At 35.6% G+C, this 13,127-nt stretch overlaps 1 protein-coding gene across 1 annotated transcript in view; it reads left to right on the plus strand.

The window, feature by feature from the left end:
- Positions 1-13,127, plus strand: part of LOC122536945 (glutamate receptor 1-like) — a 230,823-nt gene that overhangs the window by 162,159 nt on the left and 55,537 nt on the right. The window contains exon 2 of the mRNA XM_043669741.1: positions 5,006-5,158. Coding sequence (XP_043525676.1) covers positions 5,006-5,158 — 153 coding nt within the window. The remainder of the gene's footprint in view (positions 1-5,005; positions 5,159-13,127) is intronic.

A 13,127-nucleotide genomic window follows, 5' to 3' on the forward strand; every position in this document is an offset into this window, starting at 1 on the left:
GTCCCCAGTTCGGCAAAATTTCAAACGCATTAAATCATGAATGGTTGATTGGCTGAGCGTAACTTCACCGATACGGTTCATCAAACTTCTCGCAACTACGCTATTAGAACCTTGTTTCGCGAACAGGCGTCAACGTCTTATGTATTAAACAATGTTTACGCCTCTGCTTATATCAATTTCCCTGCACCGCGACCCGATACATAGATAGTGTCTGTCTGTTTTCGGGATTCACAACTTTGTAATCTTTCGCTCGACAATAACCCTCGAGTAATTGGCTATTAACTGTAGCAAACATAGTTTACAGATTGATGGAACGTGGAATCCATAATAAAAGATTGAAATTGTTGTACGAAGAGTATGCTGGAAAATAATCTGTTTAAATAAATATCACGTCGGGCACGAGGAGATGGCGGTTAATTGAAATTAAAAATTAAATAGAAATCAAAAATTAAAATCAATTGATGACGAAAGTATTGATTGTTGAAAAGAAGTAAAGCGGCTTAGAAATTAAAATGTGAAGCGTACGTTGAAATGTAACGCAATTAAAACAACTTATGTACAACTTATGAACAGCCGACGAATGATAATGTTTCTATTTAATCAAAGATTTCTTTAATTGTGAAAATCGCGAGAATTGTCGTGACACACGGATTCGTGGTCTCAGAAGTCGACGAAATTTTTACGGTGAAATATGGAAAGTATATAATATTCGTTTCCCAATATATATTTCTACTCGAGCTTCGTTTGTTCGGTTACGTTCGCAGACGTACAAAATTGCCCGAGTATCCGTGGCGTGCGCGGCGATATAAATATTTATCGACGGTATGGTTTCCAATTTCCTAGAAAACCTGGCAGAGAAGAAAATCCCAAAGAGAATGGCGAAGAGATTATAATACGAACGATGGAGAGCGCGTTCGCCGGTTTATCTTATGATCGGGCACGTTTAATAGCCTCTGGCTGAATAATAATCGCGTTTCTTGCGATACGGGTTTTACGAAGTTGCCGGAGGGTTGGGGGGGGGGGGGAGCGGTGCATTCGAAAATGTAAAAACAACGGTGTTTCGATAAGGAAACACCGAGGGGCGAGTGGCGTTGATATCGCGAGTGGAAAAACACGGGACGAAGAAGTTCTTTCATTTCGTTCGCCTGCGTACCTCCGCACAAAGAACCAGAAAAAACGCTTTCTTTGCGACCTTGCCCCTGCGATTTTCACATTGTCGCGAAATATTTCTGTTCTTTCGCTCGCCAGGGTGCAAAAACAACGCGGAAATTGTTGCGAACACCTGTTGGAAGTATAAACGACCGAAGTGTTTCTCTCCCCGTTGATTTTCAACAATTTGTCACGGTAGACCTTTTCGGGAAGAGAGAACATGGCGTCGCTCTACTCTGTGTCGCGCCGCTTGATTGTGCAATCAGAGCATTATACACGAGCCAGATTGATCGAACGCCGTTAATATTCAATCTCATCGCAGGAATACGCGATTAACGTTTTACTCTGTGTCGGGGAACAATTTACTTTCGTGAATTTATTTATTGCAAATTTGAAAAAAATTTGACAAACGTCGTTCGTGCTTTTTAATTCGGTGGAGTTAATTGCCGTGGCTTTTGAACAGTGAAGGGAACAACTGTAATAATTTTACATTTGTCTTGTGAATAATTTTTTATTTTATCATTTACGGTGAAGTAAGCAGAAAATAAATATCGCAAGTATTTTGCACGACTAGTAGTAATGTTTATTTTTTGATTACTTTATTGCAAATGACAGTAGATAATTATTTAAGCGAAAAATTTACAGTTATCCTCTTCACTGTATATAGAAAAACTGTATGGAAATAATGTCAGACTGAAAGTAGTGTTTATCAAGGATTGAAGAAACTTGAAGCAAATCGACGTGATGTAATCGCAAACTTGAAAGAGGTTAAGGGACGTGTGTAGAAACTGAATTTGTTTCTGACTGATATCAATGTTTACAAAATAATTAAAAATAAAATGATCTATCTCCCACGTGATTTGCCCTCTAGGGATACTCTGAGATGCATTACTCAGGAGCTGGAATCAGTTCTCTGAATGTTCGAGCATGCCAATATACCACAAAGCCATAAATTACCAAAATCATAGCCATCTTCCCCAACTCCAGACATATTCGCCTAGATTCAAACTCCTCGATTTCCGCTTCCAAAATCTATCGATCAGTTACCTTGCGTCAAGAAGCAAACCCGTTTGCGTTCTTTGAAAAATATCGAAGCCAAGATTTATGAAAATTTCATTAAAATGTTATATACATGTGGATTATTAGATTATTAAGATAGATTAAATAATATTACCAGAATACCAGTTCCTACCGCGATTAATAGATTAGGGTAAAAAAATAGATGTAAATGTAGCCCATGATACAGTGAAAAGACAAAGATGTAAGCTGGAAGACATCCTAAGTCTAGTAGTCAAGGATTAAATAAAAATAAATAAAAATATATATATAAAAATAATTTATTTCAAAAATTGGAGTATATATACCCCAATTGTATTATATACTTTTAATTTATAATTTCAAAAAAATACTTTACCGTATTTTACATTTTCAGAATACAATTCGTCGTATTCTACATTTACTGAAAACTTACTTACAGCTTTGCTTTAACTGTTACATTATTACTGTTGCAATGAAATAATCAGAGAGTGAAAGACATATAAAAGTCACGCGACGTCGGTGGACGCTCTATTATTTATAGATCTCCGAGGTGCACGACACTGAAGAATAGGAATTCCAACGCGAAATAAGAGGACAGGATCCGAAAGAACACGAGAAACGAATAGAATTTTTGAATATTCAATCCTCTGAATACCTCTACGGCGGAAGAATGGCATTTGTTGACTGATTTAATGGAGCCAGTGAGATTCGTTCCACGGTGATGCGCGCGATTCTTTAAGGATTTGCCGGATTTGCCGCGGCAGGGAGAAATTGCGTAAAGTAGAAATAGCAGCAGTGGCGGAGGCGCGGCGCGAAAGAAAAAGCTTGGCAAGGAGCGAATAAGAAAAATCCAAGAGTGGAATGATATTACGTAAGGTTATGGCGTGCACGGTGGCGTACGTAGCGAGAGACCGTGCGAGAGAAGTTCTCTCATTTCGCGATGGAGAAACACTCGTAGGGAAGTCAAATTCAGCGTGGCGACTTTGAAAGTCGTAAAGAATATCATTCTCGTTGCTTTGTGTGTGGCAGAGAAGAGCACAAACAAAGCTGCGTTTCTCTGAGTTTGGAAAAAATTTTCATTTCTTCTCCGCCCCACTCTGTTTCTCTCCAAAAATCAGAAAGAACATTTCCATCGGCCATATATGCGCCGGTTTTTCTTTTTTTTTTTTTTTNTTTTTTTTTTTTTTTTTTTTTTTTTTTTTTTTTGACGGACATAACGTTCATTTGAGCGCACGCGAGAAAAAAAAGAAAAAAAGAAACGAAACAAAATACCAGATGAACGTGTACCGAACTCGTTTAACTTTTGTTTACCGAAAAATCAATGCTCGTCGTGACAAATCGCTCGAAAGCTCGATGTTTGCCAACTGAAACTGTCAGATATCATCAATCCGCGATAATCGAGACGCGATACTGATTGAGAAATTTATGTTTTTGATCTTTCGAGCGCGAGACAACGACGTTTCGAATTTGTTAGAGAATAAAAGAGCAAGTTATTTGGGATAGAAGAATATTTTGACTCAGCGAAGTAATTCGTTCACGTATAAAAAGTTAAATAAATGAAAAGTTAGTAGCAGCGTGATAAGCAACGAAATAATATCGAGCAATATTCATTATAAAATAATTAAAATAGAATTAATATTTTTAATTGTAACTGTCATAATTCAGTACTTTACTGTAATATTTTATTGCTGAGTGTCATTTTGTCGTTTATTATTTTTCATATCATTTTCCCTGCTCGGTTTCAAGTACAGGATATTAAATTCGATTATTCTTCTACTTCTAGTACTTTATCGTTACTATTCATTGCTCTTCTTCTTATCGAACTGTATCTACGCAAAATTATTGAAAATCTATCATGTAACTTATGTTGGGGAATAGTGTAATTAGAAATTGAACGAAGTATCGGTTGTGTAGGTAGTTTAAGGTAAATCGTTAGCATTAATATCGGTACATATTACCGACTATTAACGGCGAATGGGTCGACGTAATTACACGAGGGTCGTGGCCCGACACTGGCCCAGCAGACGTTGACTCGTACTACTGTGCCACATGTGAGCCGCTAGTAAACGAAATTCTCTCTGTTATGATATATATCCAATACAGATCGCTATTCTCGGATTATTGCACCCGATCTCTCGATAAACCGATTACTTGAATTTTCATTCGGAGTTGAAAAGCGACGTCTGACATTTTTTGAACATCTTCCCCTTTATTTATGGACACGACAGTTCAGTGCACTATCTTGTCAGATTCTTTTTGCAAAATGAAAATTTGTTCACAGTATTATTGTTCGTTGTCTGTAGTTTGATCGTTATAAGAGTCGTTATAAGATAATTAGTGGTAATAATTTATTGAATGAATTTCGATTTTGTTGCCAAGTTTATTGATTGGAAGAACTTTTTTCTTCGACAAGTAGATCAACTCAATGGTTTAACCTAGTGATCTACATTCTTTCATAAAATAGCAGTTCAACCGCGTTGAGTCGTATGAATCCACTTATAATATCTATAACACAAATAATTATTATTAAATAATACATAACCTATGACATGAATAATTATTATTAAATATTATTTACAAATATTCTTTAAAATTTGTTGCGCTTGATCGGTTATATTTCTAAAAGAATTATTTTCTATCTTTTTTAAATAGTTATAGTGTAGCATTTAGTATATAAATACAATATTTTTTGTATATATATATTACATATTTCAAATTATTACATTTGTCATATTATTTTATATAATGATTTATAAAGTATATTGTTACCAATAAAGTCAGCAAAGTAAAAGTCGGTATACGTATTTTCTGATTGCAGGTGCAATTTTCGAGCAAGGCGCCGACGAAGTTCAGTCAGCCTTCAGATTTGCGATGTTCAACCACAACCAGAATACCACGACCCGGAAGTTTGAGTTGCAGGCTTTCGTGGACGTAATTAATACCGCGGATGCTTACAAGCTATCTCGCCTCAGTAAGTACGAACTTTCGTCTATCGATCAATTCGATCGATAATATCTATCGATAATTTTGTATTTGAGAGCCAGACTAACCCGAGCCTTTCTTCTTGCTTACCAACAAAATTGCCCGATAGAAAAACAATCAAAATTAAAAATTCTTGCTTTCATGCGCAAAAATCAGAAAACTGTTTTACAATTTGCTGGGGAAGGATCTTTAAGAAATCAAACGATATTTTGTGCTTACAGAAAATCTGTAAAGTGTCTGTTATGAGAGACTACGCATGTTAAAAATTTAAAAATACAAAATATTTGAATGGAGGTGTGTTCGTGTAACTTAATGAAGACTTTCAATCGTGAATTGGTTAATCTGGCTTCGAACTACAGAATTACACGTGTCCATCCCAACATCGGTAATTTAGAAAATCGTCAAAATACAAAAACACACAGAAATGGTTAATACTCAATTTAGAATGTAGTTAATCGATTTCGCGCTAGAAAAATTCCACACAATCCACCGGGTGGATCTTCGGAACTTTGCAATTCAATTATTGATAGCCAGAGCAACCAGCAAACTAACACGCTCTTTCGTACGATGACCAAGCCGGAATTATATTTCCCAGAATCGCGTAACTTTTCTTTCGCGCTTCGAAAGCGAGAATTATTATCTAACTTGTTTGGAAACTGCGTTCGAGTCGCCAAGGAGAACCTTCGATAGATCTTAATAACACGATCTTCAGGAAAAATCGGTGTGTGTGTGTGTGTGTGTGTGTGTATGTTTACTAGGAAACATGAGTTTTTAAGCTCCGATGAGTTTTTAAACGTAGCCCAGAAGTAGAACACAGTAGGGCGTGGAATATCAGAAATCGATGTCATTTTGTTTGCGATATCTCTGGTGTATCAGATACGTTGAATGATCAACACAATGGTGAGACCCGTACGTGCCGGAAACATGACATCACGCTCGCCATTGAATTTTGGCGCGGGTTGGAAATGGTTTGGCACCGCGTGGCCCAAGTAAGTAACGTTTCGACGTCACTGGAAAGATACTAATCTCGTTCCCTCATCGAAACACCTCTATTTCTCGTCTTTGGAAGTCATGCACGTATGACACGGAGCCACAAGAGAGAGAGAGAGAGAGAGAGTGTGTGTTTGTGTATGTGTGTGTGTGTTTTCTTATCGCGTCGATCGTGAACAGGAAGCTTCCTCGTGGATATTACATCCTCGATGCTTTCGATAACACGCATCGATACTCTGCACAACAGATTGACACGTAGAATAAAACGTGGAATAAAGCAATATTCGATACGAGAAACGCATGACTCTTTTTTTTAATATTTCGCGTTGAAATTCCAGAGTGTTGTACGATTTTTAAATAAAACGATAGATGTGGTTTATAATTGATTAATTCAATATTGCAAATCGACCAATTACGGTCGCTTTGTAACTATAGAATACGAATGTGATAATAATTAATAATTAATCCCTTTGGGGATTAATATTAAAATTATTATTAATTACTTTTGTAAAATCAGATAGTTCGTTTGATCAAGAGATTGTACAATCCGTTGGATTTTTGTGGAATACGAAGATGTATTCCATATATTGAAAAACTTCTTTCATCGTAAAAGATTAATTTCTTCTTCGTTTTTCTTAATACGTTGTCTCTAAAAAAAATTTTTTTTGAACATCTTTATCGTACGTACGTATATTCTAGAATTTCATAGTCAGACAAGAATTTGTTGCTAGCATCTTCTATATTGGAAAATCGAATTACAGAATTTTACGACACGTCGGTATCCTTCTCAACCGCTAATTTCATTAATCAAACCGCTAATTGTTCTTCGAACTGGTGGATCGAACACGTACTCTCGATCTGTTGATTACGTTTGATTGTCCAATCGGTAAACTCTAACATCACTCGGGATAAATTCGCTCGGTGGACGTGATTATCGGTGGAAAATCGGGGACGATGGTCGAGACAAAACAGCAATCGTCTTTCAACGGTGACGATGAAATATTTTTGCGGCAACAGACACTCAAGCCTCTCATGATTTTATTATTCAAATTATTAAAAGTTCAACAAAAATAATCAGAACTTTATATTATTCAGTTTCATCATCATCGCCAATAGCACTAACCAATTTTTTTTTAATGACAATTCAACATTAGCATCGTATTCGAAATTTCGAGAAAATATCAAATTCAAAATTTTCATCAAATTTTTTTCTCATTGATATTATTTTTAACATCGAGGATATATTCCCATTTCATGATTGAGTAATTTGTTGTTGTGAAAAATCATCGTGCGGACAAATTTCTTTTCCTTTTTTTTTTTTTAACAACAATCGTAAAACTCACGGCCGTGCTAGTGAGAAATTGATTCGAAGCGTCGCGTCCCAGTTCGACTCTGCACAGATTCATTGTCAACTTTGTGATACGTGTAGATTTGAAACACGAACGAGTTGGCCGACCATCCGCACGATCGTTTGACGCTCTCTCTAACCCGGAGGGGGGTGTCGGTCAATCGAGCCGCGACGGAATTGCCTTTGAAGCTGCTCGGCTTCGTTCTAAACCGTAAACGAATGGCCACCTGGGTGCCAAAGATATCGGTTTCTTGTCATCGATGAAAACCCCTTGTAGATGTGTCCCCGCGGTGACAAAGAAACGGAGGCCTCCCGATTGTAACGTTAACGCCGTTTCGTAATTCGATTTCGCTGAATTTCAATCGCGACTGTAACTGCCCTGTTTCCAATTGGTACATTCCCAATGTGCTTAAATATTTGATTGTTTCTGTAGTTTTTTGAGGACTTGTGGTTAAAATGCAATGTTGCTAGTTTCAGCAGGAAGTTGAAATAGAAAACTCGGAGGAAACAAATAAAAGGAAACCGAGAGATTTTAATTAGTCGAATGTTGTTTATCTGTAGTGTTCAAATTGAATTTGATTTTTGGCCCAGGTTCCTCAGTATTTTCTATGCAATGGTCAAATGGACAAATTCGATTCATTTTCTTTTATGAGACATTCAAATCATACGTAATCAATTATGTATATAATTTTTAAAAGTTTTACGAAAAGAACACCACTGATAATAATATTCATCAGAAATAAATATCGTTGATTTTCGTGAAGCTTGAAAATATGAGGCACTCTTATTAAATCTGCGTAGATCTTATGAAATTTCTCGCGATAATATATTTTTGAAAATAGAATTCGATTTAATGTATAATCAATATAGCATCGATATATTTTCTAAAATAGAACATCTTATATCGTAGTAAACACTCATCGATTCTAATACGCGTAGTATTTCGATTTACAGACATGTTTTAATAGTATATAAAAAAAAGAATACTTCTATTTATCTGAAGAAACCAAACATTCCGCACATTTCTTGACATTATGTTATACATTTTTTTTTTTCATTAATATTACATTATACAGATTTAAATTTCTAAACAAATAAATGTATACACGTTTCGCTGATAAAAGTTGAAGTTTAGCAAGGAAAGCAAATGTTGTTCAATATGTTTGTGTCTCGAAAGTGTTTTAATAATTTATTTGTTGTAAATGCACAATATACTTTACGCAACAGTATAGTATGGTTCTCTGGGAATAGGTGGATATTAAACTGAAATACAGTATATGTATATGTGTATAAATAAATAAATATATATATAACAGTTGATACTGTTTCAGGAGTTTAATTGTTTCTGTTTTATTTCCAACGTCATAGAAACTGTAGATACTATCGCAGATCGTGTAACTCGTATATTTATATCAAAATTACACAGGCATGATTACTTTACATTGCGAAATATGTGTAAATATTACAGTACTGGAAACCTCTGATAAATTGACGTCGTATGTAAGACTGCCAATTCTTTCACATTTCGCGAAGGAATCAAGTATCTTTTAATCGTGGACAATAAAAATGCATATTTCGCAATATTGTTGTAAAGAAAATCTAATAAAGAATAAAATTTAATTGTGGACAATAGAAATGCATATTTCGCAATATTTTTGTAAAGAAAATCTAATAAAGGATAAAATTTAATTGTGGACAATAAAAAATGCATATTTCGCAATATTTTTGTGAAGAAAACAGTGTGCACGAATAATTTTCTTCTGAAACAGATATCATGTACCTGTTGTTCGGTTGTTTCATAATTGTTATTAATAATAAAAATCTGTTTCTGTAAAGTAGATACATATAACCCACTAAAAACGGAGCCATTTTTATTTATCCGAAAGGTATGACTTATTCACAATTATTAATAATTTACTGAGATATAACTATTGAAACAAGATAAAAAAAAAAAAAATTCGTCCTGTCGGCTTACTTGAGCAATAAATTTAGTGTTCTTTCGCGTTTCTTTTTCTCAAATTCCATCGTCCATTCGTTTGAATTGAATTTTATCTCTTCTTTGCCGATTTCACGTCCTTTCCGTGCCACTCCGTTCGGCAGCATTTCCCTCAAACGTGATGAAATATATTCGAGATAGAGGGGCAGCGTATCAGAACAGAGATTCGGTAATAGAATTCGTGGACGGGCGGGATCGCGGTGGTTTGGCCACAGAGTCGCGAATATTTGGGCCAAGTCCAAGGGTCAGGCCGACCCGTGCACCGCGTTACGGTACTTAGGAAAGCTCTGCTAATTGTATTAATGCTGGTTGGTTCGCCCGGATCAAGACCCCCGTTGTTATAATCCCACTGTAAGCCATGTTGCTCGTCTGCCATATCTATCGTCGAGATGCGATCCGTTTAAATGTTTCCATTCGCTGCATCTTCGTCCGAACGACTTCCTTGGCGCCGACCAACGCGGAAATTATACGTATTTCGTCGTTTAAGAGTCTTGGAATGGAACGTTATATTCGGTGGGAACCTAGAAAAGAATAGGTTGTTATTGAAAGCTGTAGCTGTGTTGTACATTGCGAGCCATTGAAATATATTTTACTGTATTTCGCGCGCAGTTTAGCGGGAAATGTATGGATAATTTTATCAAAAGCTTAGCGTAGTTCAATTGCGAGTTGTGTTCAGACGTTAAATGTAATGATATCGTTGAAATTAAATTTCAGAAAAATTATCGAAAGTATTTGAAGTATTTCGACTTTCTGCTTGCTCGAATCGTTCGATTGTTCTCGACGTGATTGATTTTGTGTTTCGTTGCCGGATTGTAGAACGTTCGATGTCTTTAACAGCGAAGAAAGTGTTTTTAACATACAAGTGTTGAACGTTAAAGAGTATAAGCGATAATGGTTCTATTTGAGGTAAGCACTGCCGAACAAGCAGGTTGTACCCTAATTTCTGGTTCTACCGGTGTTTTCTTAGGATGTTAGATAATATTCAGATAGGAAGGAATTTTCCTAATTTTAATCGACCCGCGAGTTAACTGTCGAAAGTCGAGTTTTGCGTGATGTTGAATCTTACGCGGCAGATGTGTTCAAAGTTTGACCACTAAAGATTCCTCCGCGAGAAATTTTGGATTAAAAAGGACAAACTTAAATGAAAATTCGGCTGATACTATTCGATCATTTTCCGGAAAACTTTTAAATATTGCACAGAAACTGGATATCTTTTAATTGGAGACCCCAAATTTTCTTTATGAAATAAATTCTTCGTTCTTCGAAACTTCCATTTTTTTTTTTACGTGAGTTCCTCCTAAATGACAGATACATCGACAAAAGACGAAACAAATTTCTACTTCTCACATTTGTCATATAGTATGTAACATAATGTCAAAATTTCAAGAAATATGGACAAACGTAAGGATGCGTAAAATAGATTTCTAAATTAGAAGATGGCGTAATTATTAAATATTGTGGAGATTTTCTAAAATTCTACATTTATCACGTTGTACGAACTATACTGATTATTTTCCCAAAGAATTTCTACCATTTCTAAAATAGAAATCATGCAGATAGAATGTTGGTATTCTAGGTTGGATGGATTGTCGGTTTAATTAATTAATTAATTAATTAATTCCGGAGCGAGTCTGTCTGATATTTTTCCTTTGGTGAATGGAATTTCAATCCCTTTTCGACGGCGCTCGTACGCTGCAAAGCAAATTTCATCGTGACACAGGGAAAGAATTATTATCCTAAATGGAAGACAGCGACTGGACATAAGTCCTCATTTCCGTTACTCGCGTCTCGTCCAGCGACAGAATTTCACGTCGCGCTAATTCAACCAAAGAATATTGATTCCCTCGGACATTCGCCTTTGCACGGGGAAAAGCTCCATTCAAATCTGACAATGAGCTCGATTATATTTTAAATTTCACTTGAGATATATAGCCGGTACAATAAGTTGAAATCTCCTCTTAATTAATTAACTCTCTGTATTTTCAATTAACAAATTCCGCAAACGTTTCCTGCGTATAATGAGAGCGTGCATTCGCGTACGTACATTCCAAAAATCCAGAATTAATTTTTGCATGTTGAAAAACTCCATTAAAACCTGAGTTTCTTCGATTATAGGAAATGAATTGCTAGTGTACGCTAAATACAATGAATTCAATTTTCCCCGAGTTGGAATCAATATCATTTTTATATTTAGAACTATTTTATGTATATATTTTATATATAGAACTATTTTATATATTTTTATATTTTCCTCGAACATTAAATTTAATTTTTATGAAGATAAATAAATAAATTTTAAACATATTACTATATTAAATTTTAATTTAATATATAATTTATATTTTATATAATAATTATTTATATTAATAAATTATATATAAATATTTGTATATTATAATACAATATAATTTATATTATATATATGAAAAAATATAAAAATGATTTAGCATATTTTATTAATTAATGTAATCTTATATTTAAAACATATAAATTTTTATTATATGTTAAATATAATATATTATTTATATTTATAGTATTATTTACATTAATCATAAAATGAACAATAGAATATTTGTATTAAATAATATATTTAATATAAATAATTATTATTAATTCTTACAATCAAAATTAAATATAAAAATTAATTTGTTATTTTAAAATTAAAATTAAAAAGATATTTTCGACCTCGAATATCATTTTCTTCGTTTCAAAACCTAACCATTGATTATTCCCCATACGGACGATCACTTCGCGTTTTACAAAGTTTACAATTTCCAAAGTCGAGGAGAAACTGCCAACCGATAGTCTCTCGCCCGGTGAACCGAGTAAATAAAATCCCGCCATCGATTACACGCGATAAAGCACTCGATCCGGTCAGGAATTCCTCCTCCTAACAATATTCCCCCCCCACCCCACGAATCGTTTTTACTACTCGAAAATCTCGCGAGGGTATATGGCCGGGTAAGGAGCAAAAAGTCGCCGAGATGTGGTTCAGAGTCGTTTGCAGAAGCGAGCCAGACGATGAACGAGGACCAAGGGAATCTTTCCACCGAAAAATCACATTCGCGAGCACACAGCCGAACGCAGCCGGAGGATCGGCGCTAGGGTGAGGAAAGAGAAGAAGAAGAAAGGTGGTCGGGGGTGAAGTGGGCGAAGGGAGTGGGCGGTAGACGGAGAAAGAGCCGCAGAACCGTAGTAGCATGCTCGTCTTAGCGGAACGTAATAGCCATCTATCAACTTTCGGTGCATATCGTATAATATCCTGCAGAATCCTTTGGTTAGAAGGTAACCCCGCGGCTAGGGGTGGGCGTACGGTGGTGGTATATAGGGTGCACAGACTTGCCAGCCAGCCAGCCAACCCGCCAGGAGCGGTATAAATCTGCCGTGGGGCTCCCAGGGGTGTTTCCCGCCTTTTTTCTTTATATATGGTGTCTCGCTGTTACCTGAATTCTTGAGCATCTCCTTTGTTTTTAACCGAGCATTGGAAAATACTCGAGACGCGACGTGATTCTTTTAGGTGGCTTTTAATTTTAGGTTAAGTTTGAGTTAAGTAATTTTCTTTTGGGTTAACTAAGTTACAAAAGAAGTTCATTACGATTCTCTTAATTTTGCAATTTCCTCGAA

Source organism: Frieseomelitta varia, unplaced genomic scaffold (assembly GCF_011392965.1).
Source record: "Frieseomelitta varia isolate USP_RPSP 00005682 unplaced genomic scaffold, Fvar_1.2 scaffold_88, whole genome shotgun sequence".
Classification (NCBI taxonomy): domain Eukaryota; kingdom Metazoa; phylum Arthropoda; class Insecta; order Hymenoptera; family Apidae; genus Frieseomelitta; species Frieseomelitta varia.